At 41.5% G+C, this 19,522-nt stretch overlaps 2 protein-coding genes across 2 annotated transcripts; one reads left to right on the forward strand and one right to left on the reverse strand.

Annotated features, from left to right (window-relative positions):
* Positions 1-710: 710 nt before the first annotated feature.
* On the reverse strand, positions 711-9,484 carry LOC105910714 (zinc metalloproteinase-disintegrin-like crotastatin). Its single transcript, XM_031578402.2, has 22 exons — positions 9,406-9,484; positions 7,012-7,103; positions 6,834-6,910; positions 6,483-6,564; positions 6,310-6,386; positions 6,011-6,194; positions 5,842-5,898; positions 5,680-5,751; positions 5,381-5,547; positions 5,202-5,283; positions 4,791-4,924; positions 4,486-4,660; positions 4,270-4,359; positions 3,981-4,176; positions 3,507-3,552; positions 3,249-3,396; positions 3,044-3,124; positions 2,494-2,578; positions 2,274-2,297; positions 2,005-2,122; positions 1,494-1,590; positions 711-1,396 (listed from the first exon to the last, which is right to left on the reverse strand). The coding sequence occupies exons 1-22, from the start codon at positions 9,464-9,466 to the stop codon at positions 1,364-1,366; spliced, it is 2,178 nt and encodes a 725-aa protein (XP_031434262.1). The 5' UTR covers positions 9,467-9,484; the 3' UTR covers positions 711-1,363.
* A 5,233-nt stretch (positions 9,485-14,717) lies between these two features.
* LOC122133321 (transcriptional and immune response regulator-like) lies at positions 14,718-15,627 on the forward strand. Its single transcript, XM_042709257.1, has one exon. It carries the CDS (start codon positions 14,859-14,861, stop codon positions 15,150-15,152), a length of 294 nt encoding a protein of 97 aa, XP_042565191.1. The 5' UTR covers positions 14,718-14,858; the 3' UTR covers positions 15,153-15,627.
* The last annotated feature ends 3,895 nt before the right edge of the window (positions 15,628-19,522 follow it).

A 19,522-nucleotide genomic window follows, 5' to 3' on the forward strand; every position in this document is an offset into this window, starting at 1 on the left:
GGCCGACCTGCATTATAAAAAAAGATTAAGTAACCGTATCATAGCCAAGCCAGATCACGCCACTGTGTGTGGTTTGTTTATTTACAACAACGGGACTAGCATTCTCACGCTAGCAAGCTTGCACGATATGCTACCCAACGTTATGCTACCATTATGCTACCCAACAGCAACCCAACAAAAACGTTTTATAAATGACCTGTGAGAAAATGTCTTCCGCAAATCCGGTCATGAGTGGTTGGTTGCCAGCCTGTCCACAGTTTGGTACCGTTAGATGCAACGAGACCGCCCGGTAAACGTACTAAGGCTGGATCTGTGCTAGCGTTATCCACCTGTCTTAGTCTCTGTATCCAGATTTTCTGTTGGGTCGATTTAGATTTTACCGTGGGAAAACGGAAAAAAAGCCTAAACCTAATTCTTTACATTCCTTGGTACATCTGGTATTACAACCCCAAACACAACACGTCTTCGGCATGACGTTAATCGATTCGTAAATTAACTACTATTGTACTGTCCTCGTTGAGGTGTGATAACTTCAACTAGACAGCGAGCTAAACTCTCTTATATTCATAAAGATGAAGAATGTCTTGTATTCTTGTTTGCAGATTTATTCTTCAAATTGTACTGAATCCACGACAATAAATTCAAGTGATCAAAGGGTGAAAGAGTAAACTAGAACACAAAAAGCTAAATGTTGCAATTAGCCAAGTCACCTAGTTCCATGAAGTAAAGAAAGCACATGTTAAGCTAACTGTTAACATTTCCTAATAGCATCCACGTTTTAACATTGCCTTTTTTAGCATTATAACTACGTTTTTAAACAATGAAATTAACTTAGTTATAACAAGATACAGCGATGCCTCTGCTGGGGAATCAACCTGTAATAAGGAATCTCTCCGGTGTAATGACCGTCAGCCTGCAGTTTCTACATTATTCTGAACAATTTTACCTGCCTACTTCCTGCACGGCTCAAAATTACAACGTCAAAATCAAAGTCTGGATGAAACTGAAATTTTTACAAATTCGACAATTCAAATTAAATGCCTAGAGGCAGAACAACTATAAACTACTATGCTATGATACTATACTAACAACTGTTGACAGGATGACAGTTAGCCACCCGGAAGTACCTTGGCAACCTTTGTTTACAAACATTCTGATTAGGTCTATTGTGTATAAGCCCAGGCTGCTGTGGAGAGGATAATAAATGTGCTGCCCTGAGCAAAGCCCACAGCTGCTGACCAGAGCACAGCCATGCTACTCCATCATTCTTCCAGCCCAGGAGGAGAGAGGAGGGGCCACAGGGGCCACAGGCTAGGAGGATCTTCACACCCGCCCTCATCTGATCTCCAGTCGCATCTGCAGCTCAAGCAGAAGGGTGCGATTGATCTGGTGGTGTCTGCCAAGGGTTAATCACAACCGCTTAGAATTCAAGGCCGTTTCAATGAAAGTCGATAATATGTTCTATGGAACAGCTGTTTCTAAAATGGACATACCTGAAAGGGGGGATCTACATTAATTGCGTAGACATTTACTCGCTCCCTGTAGAAGCCAACGCTGTCCAACCCCGCCTCTGGGCTATTTGGAGAGTGTCTGGGGAAAGAAAGAGACAGGTCAACCCAAACTAAGTAAGAAGCACCAGTGACCTTGCAAAGAATTTTGTCAAGTAGGATACCACATATTTCTTTAATCCTATATTGTGCAACATTGGTTCGAGCTACAAATCATGATCACGGTTAAGTTGTCATACACTGAGTATGTAAAGGAAGGAGTAAGAATCTGCTTAATGGTGTAGGGGGTGTTTACTGTAGAAAAGGCGTTTACTCATAGTGTTTTGGATGGTATGTTTTAATTACTCTAGTCCCCTGTGTCTGTCGTCACACCATGAGTTTTTATTTCGAACCATGCCTATATCTCAAGTCAAGGTCTGGCATTGTATGTGCTAACACTACAGTATTTACATTGGTTCCATTCTTTCAGTGAGAATGCAGTGTGTTACCATGGTACCTGGGTTGGCTGATTCCCTTTTTATGATTCCTGCAGAACAACACAGTTTTGACCAATACCAGCAGCACCAACGTCCCAACAGTCCCCCCTATGATGATCACAATAGCAATGACTGCCCCTGGTGGTGGAGAGAGAAAAGAGCATGTTCATAGAAGGGCTGCACTGAAACCTTCCAAATCTATTGACTGTTGGTGATGAGGCGTTGTGAGTAGGTGGTGGTTGGTGTTGGTACACTGCACAGGTAAATACACTCAGCATTGTGTTCTCACCTTTTTGGAGTCCTGTCGGGTGACCTGCAATAACAGGTCAATATAGATGTCAAATGCTGTTTTTAGTTTTGTTCTGTTGATTCAATAGAGGATTAAGACGTTTTTGAACAGAAGACATAGTCATGGTCTTAAAAGTGCCCTAATGAGATGCTTATTGAAACAGTCATTTAATGACAGCAAAGACCTTGTTTGTACAAGTTTATTCAATTATAACACTCACTTTTGGTTAAATTCTGATGATTCTGGTCACACTGAGGAGGGATCCAGCCTGCTTCACACTGACACTCCAATTTATTGTTGCACACCTTTGAACATAGAGTTAAAATACAGCATTGATTTAAAACACCTACTGCTTTGGAAAATACCACTGTGCCAGTCTTTTGATAGTTGCATGTCTCCTTATGCTATTGATCCATTGCATGACTCACTAAAGGAGACATCTGCTGACTGAAAGAACCATTCACTGCCTAATATGAAACTCATAAACAGAGCTTTTCCAGCACGAATGCACAATATTTTCACTCTTTTAAGCCTTGAGCTGCCCCTACACTGTTGAGAGCAGGTGAAGCATAATGTCAACTCTCCAAAGCAAAGTCGATGATTCACACATTTAATTGCTTAAATCCCTTATGAATTCCTGCAGGATACAGCTCAGACTGTACGGATGCTTCTGCAGTAGCCGTGTACTCTGCTGTAACCGGTTCATGCACATGTTTACTAGCTAGGGCTAGAGGATGTTGAACAATTTTGTGCACAGATCATTTCCTCACCTTATGCCCCATACAGTCCTCTCTGCAATGACCCACTACATACGCCGCTCCCAGCTCCACACACGTCTTACTCATGCAAACCTAAAGGAAGAGACAGAAGCACACATAAATGTCAACAAAAGCACATTCTGTTTAAATAATAGTCAAAGTTTTGCCATGAAAAGCATCTTCATGTGGGTCGGTTGGGTTCTGCAGTGGTCCTTACCTTCTCTTCACCACACTTGGTGCCATTTAGAACCTGGATGTGATCTGAGCTGTTGTGAGTTGAGATGGCGTCTGTGCATGTGTGATTGGATGTGCTGTTCTGATCGCCGTTTCCACTGCTGCACAGCAACATTTCACACATTGCATCCCTATGACAAAACCAGGGTCTGTGTTTTAAATTGGGTTTGGATGTAGTGCTGTGTAGTGTATGGAGTGTTTTATTAGTATGCTACACCGTATATTTGTGTTAATTGCTTACTTTGTAGAGTTGACATGATAACAGTGATCCTCAGCCTCCTGTGTATCTGAAAAGTCACATCATCATGATTTGACTAGGTTTCTTCATTTGTGTGTGTGTGTGTGTGTGTGTGTGTGTGTGTGTGTGTGTGTGTGTGTGTGTGTGTGTGAGTGAGTGAGTGAGTGAGTGAGTGAGTGAGTGAGTGAGTGAGTGAGTGAGTTCACCGTGTGCTATCTGCTGTGTCAGAAGACTTTGGTTCCTTACAGAGAGAGTGGTTCCCTTTCGTTGGCTAATAAGTGACAGATATAGTGTGTGACAAGCTGACCTCAGACATGATATAACAAAATAAAGTTTTTAGTTTTTAAGTGCACATGTGATGTTTCATCTTGCATTCATGTCACTTTTCGTAATCCCCTTGTCCCATTAACAAACTATGATCTGACTGCAGACAATTGTACAGGTGAAAGTGGCCAGAGGGGGCAGCAGAGGCCTTACCATTTCCCCACTCTGCCTTGCACTGCTCTACCCTATTAGGGCAGCGGCCGTTGAAGCAGTAGCCTGTGTTGTTTGAACAGGGGCTGCCGTCCTGCAGGAAAGTGTCCTCTGGGCAGTCAGCTGAGGAGCCCATGCAGTACTCTGGAAGGTCACACTGGCCTGCCTGGGCCCTGCACTGTTTGGTGAACCGGATGAACTGCAGTGGAACAGAGAGAACAGATGTGATGCTAATGAATAAATAAATACCGTGTTTACCCTGGGCATTGGGGTGATTGTCACATTCCATTACCTTGCAATCCTTGCAACACTCCCCTTTGTCGCACTGAGCTCCTTCAGCTAAATCACAGCGCAGAGCATCACAGCATGGGTCTGTGCACTCCTGCAGAGCAGAGATACAGGCCTTCATGTCTCAACACACAGGTCAGCTTCTGTTTCCATTTCATTCATTTACTATACTGTAGTACTACACATACTATGTAGTATTAGTAATGCACTTTTACACTACCTCTGGAAGGCCACAGTCACAGCGTTCTCCTTTTTCCAGAATGCCATTCCCACATACTGGGATCACTGTTTCGTTAAAAGGGTTGGCAGTGAGGCAGGCCATGACACCTTTCTTTTCCAGGAAGGAGGTGTAATTCGCCACACTGCAGCTGCTGAAATGTCTCGGAGCTGAGTCACTGCAGAGAGATGGACGCTTTAAATGTAATACTGAAATGAAATACCATCAGATCCCTTGTGCCTGTATATGTGTTTGAGTGTTGGAAGCCAACGGCGTCTTTATCTCTGTGTGCTCTGCCCGTCTCCTACCCCAGGTGGCTGGACATGATGCACGGAGCCTCCGCACAGGAGCAGTGGCTGCCCTTGTCGTGGTCCATCCCCAGATTGTGCCCCAGCTCGTGAGCCAGCGTCGCCGCGGTGGGGAAGGGACTCGCGTTGTGATCCTGTAGGATGTTGACACAAAAGACAGCAGGTCTTCACAAAAGTCAAGTGAAATGTTAAAACTCAAGTGTTTGCCTGTGTTTTTAGAAGTTGGTCAACACAGTTGGACTATATTACAATTCAAGCTTCTGATTACTGAGCCCAGTCTACTTTTCGTGTCAGCCATCACCATAACACTATTGTTCCTATCAGATTTAATTGAGAGACACATCTAGTAGTACGCTGATAACATGCTAAAAAAAAAAACATCTTAATGACGACCGAATGATGAAACAGTACCTGCTCTACTCCAGTGGAGAAGTCTGTGCACATTCCTTCTTCAAAGGCTCTGCCAATAACTCCTTCATTAAACTCAACTGCCCTGAAATACGAGAGATAAAAGCGGTCATATATTGGTGTTAGGGTGGAGTAAAAAGAGGAAACTGCTGTGGTGGTCATGAACATGAAGATAAACGTACGTTACCAGCTGAGCATTGTCATGTGTTCCTTTCATGAGGACCTCGTTTCTCCATTTTGTAAAACTATCCAAAGTCGAACGAGGGTCTTTCTCAACAGGGATTTTGTCACCATCTTTCCATATATCCAGTCCCACAAGGACAATTGCAGTCCCTAGGGGTCTGTAGACCTGTGGATGATGTGAAGATGTGAATCGTTAAACCAAACCATTACAGAAATCCAACTTGAAGTTGCATTTATAAGTGAGTCTGCTAAGTAAGGTTTATCTAACCATCACTACAGTCATACAGAAATCACTCACCATGTTAACAAAATTAATTATCTCAAACATCCTCCTCCTGGTTTTGTTAGTGTCTTGCTGCATCATAAGGTACTAGAATATAAAAAATAAAGTCTGAAATAGTGTCTCATATAATAGTTGCAAACAATGCTTTGTTTCAAGTTATATATTATCGCCCCTCACCTCGCTGTGGTCCGCTACCAGGTACATCTTAATGTATTTCTGTATATCCAAAGGAGACTGCAAAAACAGTTGTGTTAAGTATGCAAGGGGCTGATTTCAATGTTTCTTACACCTCATAATTATGCCATGTTATAGCAATGATCAAATAGATTAATCTAAACATTCTTACTGTGGTTCGGGAGCGCTCTCTCACGGCAAAAGATGGAAGCGCATGGTGTATGCTCACGTTGTTGACGCCGCAGTGCAATGGAACCTGACGCAGGTTACTGTACTTAAACACTGCGTGGTCCCCGGTGTCAGTCCCCGCCAACGGCTCAATTACATACTCTTTCCCTGCAGTCCTGATGAATCCACTGAGACAGAACGACAACCAGACAGCAACCACAGACATTTAAGATCCCCTTGAACTATTTAATTATTACAAATCCACGTCAAATCGAGAGGAGACATACAATCTGTTTAACACACCTGAGGCCGGAGCAGGTGCTCATGGAGACGGCTGATTGGCTGTCGCCAACAATCTTCCCAAGGTAATAGCACTGACTCTGACATGAAAAACGGTGGAATGTTTAGGTGAGGCTCTGGAGTGTAGCCTAACTGAAATTAGCTTTGAATAGCAACAAAGTAAGAAAGGGGCTCACCTTATCCTGAGTGTAGGACGTTGACACCCTTGTTCCCCTGCTGTTGTAGTGCGTCTCGCTATAGTCGTTGCTTATCAGCTCTCTAAGGTGAATAAAAAGCAAGAGTTGTGATGGGTAAAGATTGGGTATTATACTCTGTAACTCAATTGTTTTATTGGACTGCCATGTGCCTTTTCTGTGAAGTCCTCAGTGAGAGCGCCAAATGTGGTTTCTGAAAGCATGTTGGCTATGATCAGTAGGGAACACAATACGGATACCTATCCTAGTGATCATAAGTTAGTCATTTGCGTTACTGTTGCTATTGTTAGAGGATAGGCCTACTTGCGTCAGAGAACGCTCCTCGTCACTCACCTGTTCTGCTGCAAGTACATCTCTATGTCCTTCCCATTCAATTTAATTATATACTTCACTTCGTCTGGTCTGAAAAGCTGTGGAGTTGAACACGAAGATGTGTTTTAATTATGGATGTTGTTGTGTCATAGCATATCCAAAGGATGTTGTTGAGACATAGCTCAGCGTGAAGGGTCACCTCTGTGTCTCTGCTGTACCGACGATGGAGTCTTATCGGGCGCACCACCTCGTAGTCCCGCCTGTTTGCCATCTGTTCAAGCAGCCATCCCTCTGAAAACAGAGACACTGTCACTCGCGCCAACCCAGTGGTCTTTGACACCACCATCATGACAGAACATAGACTCAAATAGTGATGGGCAAATGAAGCTTTGGTGAAGCATTGAACCATTAGGCACATTGTTTCAAAAATCGGTTCATTACTTGAAGCTTCAATAACAGTGACCTCTCCTGGTGATGTGCCAAGGCTGCAACTAAATTAGCCCAGCTAGACAGTGGCACGAAGCTTTAAAACAATGACAATCTAGTGTGCACGCACCAAATCCCCCCCCCCCCACACACACACACACACCCACACACACACTCACACACACACATGCACCCGTATACAAAGATTGTGATATAATTTTTTTTTTACAAATAAAGATTAATTCTTTTTTGTATATTGTGTTATTGAAGAGAGAGTGCTTGGGGAAAGGATGTGCTGGACAAATATGGCACAAGTTGGGTGTGCTTGTGTAACCATGTTGGATAGGGAACAGTCAAAGATTTTGATTTAAAAACATTATTTGTTCTACACTTTTTGGACTGAGCCTGTTGATATAGTCTACTTTTCCTATAGCCTAAATATTTAACAGCTAGCGCACCTTATCATGAGCGATCAGAATAAAATGTTCCCACATGTCAGAAGACCTCTCTTCCTAGATGCTTTCATAATGATGATAAATCAATACGAACGTAATGACTGTCACAGAATGAGATAGGCTACTACGAACCAAACGCAATGTTGTGCGCGGAAGTTTTTATGCTTTGAAGGCGCTACAATTCAGACTCAAAACGAGGCAACTGACTGTTTCGTGCGTGGCGCTGTGAACCACTCAGCTGGTTCATTCGGAGAAAGAAGCAGTTGCTGTTTCGCACGTAATATGTCACGTGATTTTTCCGTACCAAAGCAACCTTCGAAGCAGTGGTTTTATGGTTGGTGTAGTTTAAGGTATGAAGCACGTTCCGGCGCTTCAGTGTCAGGCTGCCATCACTAGACTCAACCCTCTATTCATTCAACTTCTACACGCATTGATGCATTCGTGCACCTCATTTCTTAGAGGACTATAGAACCCGAGTCACCAGTCACACTTAAACAGAAAAGTTATTGAGCCTCTCACACAAACTGATGAAAAGGTTCAAAATAGTGATCATTTCAAATAAATGTTATAGAAACTTGGGTCAAGTTGATGTGATTGGGAGCAGGGATCTGTACACATTCAATCAGACCATTTAATTAGCGAAGCAAAGGTTGCATGTGAAGCAATTTTGTCACATCTTGACCTAGCCCAGGGATGTATTAGTAGGTCAAAGCAAGTCAAGCATCAGGCTTCAGTGCAACATGATCAATGTGTTAATTCATTTATCCATATTTGCCAGCTAAAAAACTTTTGTGTCAGTCTTGTAAATATTGGTCTTTGGTTTAGTCTATGCCCAGCTTGTCACATATGGGGAAATACAGAGTTTTTTTGTTTGTGTAAAACGTGACTCATAACATTGATAAATTGTGCCCTGAGTTTTCAAGTTCATGTTAAGATTGCTTTTGAGGTCTTGAAATAAATGCCTTCAAGACAGGCCGTATTTTCATAAATGATCTTAAACCACTCCACAATCCTTCTACCCTTTGCTTTCATCATGGACAATGAACTATTAGGTTCTATGCATTATTTTGTGGCTTAAGAAGTTGTGTTTGTATTGTTTACAAGTGGCATTGTGTGTTAACTGTGAGAAGTAAACAGGACTATAACATTATCAGAAGACACATTGTATCTCTATTTCCAAACATGTAACAATGTCAAGAAGAACATAAATTGTACTTTTTTTTTTTCTTCACTCAAAGCTTATACTATTGACTCAAACTAAACATGTGTTCACTAAAAAGCAGTAATACCGAGTTCTGTTCCAAAACTAGTAAGATAACTACCTAAATGCATGCAAACACCTTGCAAACACCACCAACAGCCCAGCTGACACTGATAGAAGCTTGCCAACACACTAACTGGTGTCTTTTGGCAGTATAGCTGGCAATGTCATGCGTGTGAAAGCTTTTCTTCTATTTTTGCAGGGGGTTCCAGCCAGTTACACATGGGGCATATCTTGGATGGCTAGGGGGGAAGACACCGGTGTTTATCTGTCCTGCACATGACCATATGCTATCAAAACGAATTTGAGGATGGTACCAAAACTAGTTGCCTATAAAACCATACCTCAAAAAGTGTCAAATTGTTGCATAGTGTAACTTTAAACTCTGAAAAAATGAAACATGGTTTATATGAAGCCATCCATCAGAAGGTTTGAATAATCCAGCTCTTACCCGAGGTGTGAAGGTAGGCAGTTATGGTGAGCATTCCACATAAGACGAGTGTTCCTCTCATGGTTGACGTGAGGGAGTTTGCTGAAGTTGTGTTTCTGTGTGTGTGGTCACGTTCTCGCTTCTTTATAAAGCCTACTCCCTCCCAAATATACAACAGCTATATCTTGTTGGTGATATTTACTGGCTGTCCCATATCACTCACATGGAACTGTTTGATTTCCTCATTGCCTCATACCCTTGCTCCCCTGACAGTATTGCTAAACTATCACACAGTAATACTCAGGATTAACACTTTAACAATTCATGTAGACGTACAAATGTAAACTATCCCTTCCTGGCACCAAGGAAATTCACACAATTCACGCAATTAGGGCAGGCCATGTATGTTTTGGTGAGGTCATGTCACTAGGTTAAACAGAAATGAATAATGAGTCTAAGAGTATGTTTGCTTTCTGAGCGTGCCAGATTAGAAACACGTGACCATTAACACAAAAATTGAGGTTATATGATTTCTGCATGTCAGTGGTGTTATAATGCTTGCTTACTGAAGCTAATAGTTCCGTACCAGCTGCCTCACGTACACCATTGTACTTCATACACGCCATGGTGGTGATGAAGTAGTATTCTACTGGTATATTCTAAGTTTCAAACACCACACTGTTCACTTGTTGCATGCATATTTGGTATGAAATATAGAATATAATTATGCCATGTGAATTGATCCCTTTGAGTATAGCCTCTGGGCCAGTGACAGGGGAACACTGTAACAACCACGAGCCGGATCCCCAGTCAATACAGCAACAATAAAAAGACTGAATTTGCAATTCAGTTTTTGTCATTTACTGAGATATGTAAAATTCCTTACTCTCATCTGTGATTATATATTATTCATCTTTTGATCCAAGCTTCCTTCATCATTTTTTTTTTCAAATATTTAAACCAAGAGCACTGCTTAGACTTGCTGGACTCCCCACAATGTCTTGGTCTCACAACTCGGGAGTGTGTTTATTGTCGTGAATTTCATTAAATATTGTACTATTGTATCTTGCTACCCTTACTATGCTTGTATAACTAAAATCCCCCATGCACCAAGCCAGCCAATATAACTAAACATAACTCACCACAACAAAACACTTAAAAATCCCATTATCAATAAAGCTATGCTACAGACAGCGCATGTTGTACTGTAAAGGAAGGCCTTTACGGATCCCGGGTACAGCATACAACGTGTGTTGTTGCAGGTGCCAGCCAGTTTGGCACTGATGTGTACCCTGCCACCCTTGCTATTCTAACTAAAATGTAACCATAACTAAACATTACTCATCAAAACTAAACAAAAAAAATGGCCAGGCAGTCTCTCCCTCTCCTTCTATATCCTATTGCTAATACTTATATTCATACTGATGAAGTGGCCATATTACCTACTGTTAATTGCTTACTGAAATGCCTAAATCCTTATCTGTTTATCAAAATGATGTCTATTAACAACATTTTCTCTCTCTTATAGCATGACCTTTGCTCGCAAATGCTAATGGGTGTGGAAACATTGTTCCTCAGAACCATATCTATCAAGTACATCTACGCATACTGGCAGCCGAACTCTACCCACTCACTTTGTTTCTTTCTTCTCCTCCTAGTCTAGACTATCTCTGCTGTGGGATTCTGCTGTTGTCTCTCCACCTGATCTACTTGTAGCAACCCTCGGCCCACATGTACCCATCCCCACCATACTGTCATACACTTATTCTTCCCCATACTCTATACTTCCTGCAATTTATATAATTGCCACCATCAACATGTTTTTCTGTTCCTACTCTACTTACCCTTGTTATAGTAATACCCACTAAGCTGTTTTGTATGCATCATGTACTGTATATACCATATGATGTTTGTATGTATTATGTACATTTACCACATGTATGCAGTGTACATTTATCCCGTGTATGCTCTGTCCCTCCCCTTTTTTTGCGGAGTGAATCTTTTAAAGAGCATAACAAATGGATTCTAACCAGGAAACAATGCCTATTCAATGGCTAATCAACAACAGCCTTTCACTGCTCATGTTCCAGACTAGACTAATTTATTAAGCGCCTGCCAGAGCTGATAGGGCCTGCATGACTCATAGACTGCATGGCAGGACTATGATTGATGATAGTCTGTACAACTATACCCTCTATTAAAATACTTCCTTGATATTGGCATTTTTGGTCAAAAAAATGCTATTTATCAAGATTTCCATCTGCCTCGATCCCAGCCGGAACAGTTGAAAATGTTTGCTCTTTTCAAACGAGCGCTCTCAGAATGGACTTCTGTGTGTCCAGAACAGGATCAAACATCAGGAATTTGACCATTGAAATCAGATTTCTTTATAAGTGGACCATTTCTCAGGAACACTTAAGAAATAGCCAATGCAGTCTGCGATTCGGTGTCAAGAAAGGTTGCTGATCTTTGCCAATCAAATTACACCCCTTCCACATCCGGAAGCACATGTGTTGATTGGCTGGGATTGTTTATGGCTTGGTCCGAGCCACTATGCATTTTCCCATTTATAGGGCCAGGACTGTATATGAACAGTGGAGTTTTTTTTTTATCGCAAACACTGAACGGACAGCTAGAGGTCGGTGAGCAGCAATTACCCTAAGTGGACAAAAAAGTGTATTGGATCAGAATCACCAATCACAAGTGATTTTTCTTTTTTTTAAAGTGGCGGTTTCATCCAATACTGGAGTGAGGTAAATTCCGGCCGTGATTGGCATTGGCATATGCCAATTAGAGTCACTCACTCCACCCGATCTCCACCAGATCCGGCCACCACACACTCAGTGATGGTGATCTACGAGTTACGAATCCATAAGGTCATATCCTCTATCTGAGGGCAACTGTTGGTAATGAAATAGATTAATCTTCTACCACTAGATGGAGACCTCATTCAACTGATTTTTTTTGCTGAAGATTTCTTTCTGTGCTGAATACCAAAAGAGAGGAAAGGTTTAATGGGGACATTTGTTTTTGGTCACGTGGCATAACGTCAACATGGTCTGTCCTAATGCATATGCACACTGAGGTGTGTGATATTTGTTTGCTGTTTATTTGAGAGGCTTAATGACGGATTTTTTGCCGTACATTCCAAAAAAGTTATTTAATTAAAAAGTAAAAGGAATGGTTTTGCCAAGAGACATTTATGGGCTACTGTATCAGGATTTAATGACCTGCTTATCGCTAGTGCAACTCACCAGTGTCGCACTTATTGTTTTAATTGGTTCTCATTTTGTGCCATCAGTAGGCTCAGGGTGACTACTTGTCAAGGAGCCCTGGTGATGCACCATGCATTACCAGTGTAGGAGAAGGCATCCGATCACCCCGCTTCTAACCAGAGGGGGAATGGACACCTGTGCTCCATTTTTCTAGCTCAATATTTGTGGCATATGTCCGCTATCACTTTCATACACATATGCAGAGGTTAGCATGATGTATTACCTACCCAGGCAATGACTGACCTCCAACACACTACACATTCTTAAATTCTGTACTTGTCCAGAACACATGGAATCATAAAACCATACGTCTGCCACCATGATTTTACCTCACTTCTTGGAATTCAATTCTGGTTATGCTGTGCCATCAAATAAACGTCTCCTTGTTTTTACTTCTTTTGTTTTCATTAACTATTTATTTTTTATAAACACTATTATATTTGTCATTGTGAAACATCTTGAGATGACAAGAATATATAAATGTGTGTAGATATATAAACAAAAGGTATTATATAAGTACAGTCACATTCTAGCACTTACATGTGTTAGACAGGGTCCATGATATGACTTTAATTTAATAGATTTCCTTACCTATAAGATTGTATGTGAGGTGGACTTTTTATTAAGGAGTTCTGTCAAAGGAATTCATGAGGTGAAAGTCCACTTCCACAGCCTTACTGCCGTCACTGCTCAGGCGTGTTCCTCCCCTGTGACTGTATGAGAGTGATAGGACAGACTTAGGACGGGCGCTCCCCAAAGCTCATTTCCCAGCAACTAGAGAAAAACAAATATTGCACTAGAGAGTAGACGGATGTACACATGGGAATTCCATTCTTTTGTGACATTTTTGTGGCTTCAGGAGAAGCTGACAAAATGTTTCCCAGAATCCCTCATCAGGACCTTACATTAAAAATTTCTGACGAGAGTAGAATTGTACCATTTCAGTCTGTTCTGCTATGAGATGTATAGCATTTTGTCCCAGACAGAAAAGTTGTCTGAGAGAGATAATGTATGCATCAAAAGATAGTGAGTGTCTGAGTGAAGTAGCCTTGCCCTAGAATACCAGTTCCAGAATGATGGCTATCATTCACTCAAGGGTGGAACACCACAGAGCTCGGGTGGAGCTCTGTAATCACACCCCATATCTTTACCGTCTTATGTTATCACCCCTGACAGAGACTGATGTCCATCTAAAACTCATCCACACATGGAGAGATGATCTACCCTGCTCAGGGTTCACGATTGAAAAGGACACTGTGTTTATAAAACGAAATATGTTTTTATAAGTACAATCCAAATTAACTTAGTTCAATTTAAATCAGTGAGGAAAAGTGTTTTTGTTGTTGTTTGTGTCTTGCAGTGATTTCTTACTGTCTCTATTTCTACTGGCATGCACACATTTTCTAACCATCAAAAACAGTTTTCACAAGTTTACATGCCACAAAATGGAAGTGTTTTCTTTTTCCTGAGATGATAACATGTTAAGATGTAACCACAAAAAGCTCCTGAACATCCCACTGTAACACAGTCAGCATTTACATAACTGTCCCTGAAAAAAGGCAGGGCCTTCAAATATTTACTGCTGCTGAAATATTCAAAGGCTCATGAGTGGTGTGGAGCTCATCATCAGATTTGCAACACCTTGATGAAACACCTTTTAGCACATTTTGGGATAAAAGTAGGAAGTCAAGCTATTTAAGGACTTTAATTATCTACAATTGTGTATGCTATCATATAAACCTACTTTGCGTAAATTATATATTATTTCACTTTTGTGAAAAACTGTTATAAGAAATGATAAATGAATGATAAAAATGATAAAGCATGGCATTCGTTATTCAGTTCATTCTAAGTTAGAGTTTAGCTCATAGGCCTATGTTGAATCACATAGTTCTAAGAACAAGAAAGGGATACCCTGATGGTATCTGAGTAGACCATAGGTAAATCATACACACCTATGATGTCCACCTATCAAGTGGCTTGGACACAAGGCATCTCGACCGATATGGGCGGTCTCGGCAGACGAGCGCCGCTACTTGCGTCTGCTGCAATATGATGTCACAGCGTGACAAACTTTTTAGTGCGTGACATCCCTCTCAGTGCCGTATAAAGACGGAGGAACGCAAAAACAGATTACAAACCGCCTGCTGTCTGTTGAGAGGGTATCCTTACGACTAACTTTACCTAAGCCATCCGAAAATGTCTTGCTCTTTTGAGAACATCCATTGTGTCAGTCCTTCCATCAATGGATACAAATTTGACACTGCCAATCGCAAGAAAGCGGTGGCCAACATATTCGAAAATGTCAACCAAGATGTCCTGCTCAAACTTTTTGTGAGGTCCGGGGACATCAAAGCGATGGAGAGAGTGAGGAGCATCTTCGGCTTCTACCAAGACCCCGAGGGAACAGCTAAAGCGCTGATGGCGCTTCAAGAGGAAAGGAAGTTCTTCCATATCACAGGGCTGACTAGGCAGTCCATGAAGTTTCATTGACTTTTGCCTGCTGTTTCTGGCTCATATAAAGTAAACAGCCTAAAGCTATGCTCCGGTGTGAGTGGATGCCGATAACTGCCTTGCAGTGACAGGGAATGATGCGGCAGCATGGGATCCTGCTGCGCCACGGTTTGGCTGCAATGGTGGATGTATGTGTAATCGAGTTGCTCCTCTGTGAAAACTGATCTGTCAAGGAGTCCAGAGAAAACAGGATGGATGCAGCTCCGAATGCAAATATGCATGCGATGTGAAAGACTGCTTTTGTCCGCCGAAGTGCCGCTTCAATAGCTGGACTGCTAGTTGACCAGTACTTTTGAGATACTGTAAAGGCACTTCTATGTCGACGTGATTTGTGGAACTGCTCGAGCTGACAACGGCTGGAGCTGACCACGGAGTTATTAAATATGCACTTTCAACAGAGCTGTGTGAAATTATGTCTTGACGAAGTTCTTCTATTAAATGAATATTTTACATACCCACTTCTGCTCTGTGCTATTTTGTTGGGTTAAGAAGTTACTGTGACATTATTTTAAACATACAAGTGAATACATTTTGCTCTAAATATATTCAGAATGTGTGTCAGAGGTTATGAGATTGGTGACGATTTTGTACCTACATGTTGGCACAGAGACACAGTCCCAGTGTCGAGGGTCAGTTCAGTGCAGGGTTCACACACAGGGTTCAGGATGTCTCCAGTGTTTACAACAGGGATGCAATGCGAATCCAGATAAGCAACCCTTGAGCACATGGTTTCTATACACACTGCACCACTTTAGACTCTGATGAAAATGGTGAAGGCGGTAGTTGTATTGAAGGATGGTCAAGCTCCAACAAGACCTACTCACTCAGACACATATCAACATTCTATGGTCTAAGAGCTTTTTTGAATATGTGAATGACAACCTCCAGATGAACTTCATGGTGGAGGTTGTGTTGGGGGGGGGGGGGGGGGGTAAACACCCCCATAGCATCACTCCATATGCTATTATATGAATCACAATAAACAAGAAGTCCTGACGCATAGCGCCACTAGTCTGTTTTGGAACATGGACGCTATATTAATACTTTTGCCTATGGATATCAATACTTCCGTCAGCAAGTTTGGAGTTCTTCAGAGTAGAACATATGACAATTTGATTAGTTCACACATGCCTTAGTCAGTTTGGCCATATTTTGTGCTGACTGTGCAGAGATAAGGACTTATTTACGCTGAGAGGGACACCCCACTCTTATCTAAGACGCAGCATGTCGTACTAGTTTGAGCTGGTTTTGGTCTGCTCACCCGAGCTGAAAGCTGTTTCAAGGTCATTTCACTCACACACATACTCCAGCTCACCACAAAAAAAAAAACACAGAAATTAAGAGACATGTATTTTATAAGAATTTAATATCATTCCAAGCATCAAAGTTTAAGGTTATTTAGTTATTTACACTTGTATGAATTATCATATTATTATTGTATTTTTAATGTTTCTCTATCTTAGTCTGTCGCTTTAATTTCACACTCTAGAGAATTCAACTCCCCACTTGACGTCAAACGGCATCTGTTACATCAACAAAGTTCTTTGTGATTGAACTTTTATCAGTCCACCCTCTAATTACTGCGCCATTGTTTCCAACAGGAAGACCCGACATATGCTGGAATCATAGGAACCATCTCACACCCTCTTGCTGCCAGGGGAAGGGCGCATGCCTTTTGAAGCCACCCATCAACATGGCAATGGGGTCCCTGGTCACTCTATTTGTTTAGGGCCTGTCACCGTGGAGATTGTAGTTTTGAACCTGAGTCAGACCAAAGCAAATGTTTCCTGCTCAGGACATCCCTTGTGATTCTAGTTCAGACTGGTCTTACCAAAGGGCTTGGCAAAAAATTAAACCCCAACCGCCGGTTGAGTCATAGTCTCTGTTCCTCAGACTTTCATAGGGAGTTTAGTCACATGACCCAGAGGAAATACTGGCTTTTCGGGTAAGGGGAATTTGTAACCCCCTTTCTTAACATTGATCAAAATATTCTTCAAGGATGGGGGATATCCTCTCTCATGATTTGCTTTCAAGTGGACTTGAGAAGAGATTCACCTAATGGTTGGTAGGATTGCTCCAGTTGTATTTTTTCTCATCACCTGGTCACTCTATTTGTTTAGGGCCTGTCACTGTGGAGATTGTAGTTTTGAACTTGAGTCAGACCAAAGCAAATGTTTCCTGCTCAGGAAATCCCTTGTGATTCTAGTTCAGACTGGTCTTACCAAAGCGCTTGGCAAAAAATTAAACCCCAACCGCCGGTTGAGTCACAGTCTCTGTTCCTCAGACTTTCATAGGGAGTTTAGTCACATGACACATCCAGGTCTCCATAACAACAGCCTGTTTCACCAGAGGAAATATTGACTTTTCGGGTAAGGGGAATTTTTCCCCTTTCTTCACATTGACCCAAATATTCTTCAAGGATAGGTGATATCCTCTCTCATGATTTGCTTTCAAGTGGACTTGAGAAGAGATTGACCTAATGGTTGGTAGGATTGCTCCAGTTGTATTTTTTCTCAGTGATTAAATTGTGTCCTGAACGTTTGTAGTATTTGAAGTGAAAAATAAGTTAGTCCTGTGTGGGGAGACATGTGTGAGATCTGACACCGTCTTCTGAAATGCCATGGGAGATCATGACATGTTGTTAGTAGTATAAACAGTCAAGAGCAATGGCCTATAACTGTAGCTATGACTACCGCAGAATTCCTATAACGTCTGTGTAGTACTATCCCAGCGTGGAATCCTGGGAGTCTGCCAGCGATGTGTGGGCGTTTCCTGGCCAGTTGGAATATGTTTAGAACTACATTACCCATTCCTGCTAGTAGTTACCATCAGTCTTCCTCACAACCATCAGTTATAATTTGTCTTGCCATTTCTTACTGCTCAGAAGCAGCATTGTTCCTGCTGTTATACTGATCACTCCTATTTGCTTCATAATCGCATAGTATTAACACCCTTTGGACCAGCCCTTGGCTACATACAATTTCTTTGAGCTATGTGTCCTAAATGATTTCCCATGTATCATAAAATGTTTAAAAGCTAATTTTTAACACTATATTCCCACTTCCAGTACTGGCAAAATATATAATAAATAATACATATACTGTATATACAGTATATTCTGTATTCCGCTGAACTGCCAGTAGTATAATGTGTGGTAGGCCACCTTATGGTGAAGAGGGTAATTGACTCCAAGCCACACTTCCCCTTTCCCAGTGCTGAATTAGTTCTCTGGAGTCTCTGAGTGTATGAGGATATCCCCTTAGTAAGAAAGACTTCCTCTTGTAACAAAAAAAAGGGCGTTGGTGGCTGATGCAGTAATCCGTCTTTATTCCAGTAAAGAGCAGTAATGAAGCTTGTGGAACATGTTCTGGATTCAATGGTGTAGGTATGAACTACAAGCATCTCAAACTCTAGCCATATATACTGCTACCTCCTGGGCGTTTCATGTAAATGAACTAGGCTTCTAATGCAGTTAGATCTGGCCACCTTTTGTTGTTCTGTATAATAATTAGTTCCTCTGACCCTTTTTGCCTGAGATGGTTCTCACTAGCCTACCCCCATTCCCTTACCATATTTGGTTGGAGTTTCTCACACCTCAGTTTGCCTCCTGTCTGAGCGATATCAGGGTGTGGACCTATATTTTGTGACCATGGTAAGATTACCATTTGGAAGATTGTGGTGACCACACGGTTGATAGTCACAGTCATAGACATATATAGGTCTATGTATATATATATATATGTCTATGGTCACAGTAGCTGCTTTGTCATATGCTCAGGCAGGATACACAAAACTAGCAGTATAAACATGGCATGAAGCCTGTGGGCTTACTGGTATTGCATATAAAAATCTTAAACTTTTTATATTTAAAAAATCTTTTTTGTAGATTTAACACACTGTCATGGCTAAATACACACAAATGTATTTTGAATGTATTAAAAGTATATGGTATAAAGTATGCAGATCTCTCTCTCTCTCTCTCTCTCTCTCTCTCTCTCTCTCTCTCTCTCTATCATTAAACAAGTTTTGTTTGAGGTGTGTTCAAAATGTAAATGTTTTTGTTATCACGTATAGTTCCTTTGTTGTTGCTTAAAACAACCTTATCTCAAAGTCACAAGCAGGCAAAACACATCTAGACTGTCACAGTGGAGCTATCAGAGCCTCAGACTACAGACAGCAGAGTAACTGGAACTGATAAGAAAGATTTCTATCTGCCTTAGACACTTGTCTTCTTATCTAGCCAAAAAGTGTCGCCCGTATCAGACATCAGATACTTCAGGCCCACAAGTACATTTACAGCAGCTACCCACCTCTACTGTCTGTGCAACAGAGTCATTCAATCTTTCAAA

The sequence above is a fragment of the Clupea harengus genome, chromosome 12 (genome assembly GCF_900700415.2).
Source record: "Clupea harengus chromosome 12, Ch_v2.0.2, whole genome shotgun sequence".
In the NCBI taxonomy this organism is placed as follows: Eukaryota; Metazoa; Chordata; class Actinopteri; order Clupeiformes; family Clupeidae; genus Clupea; species Clupea harengus.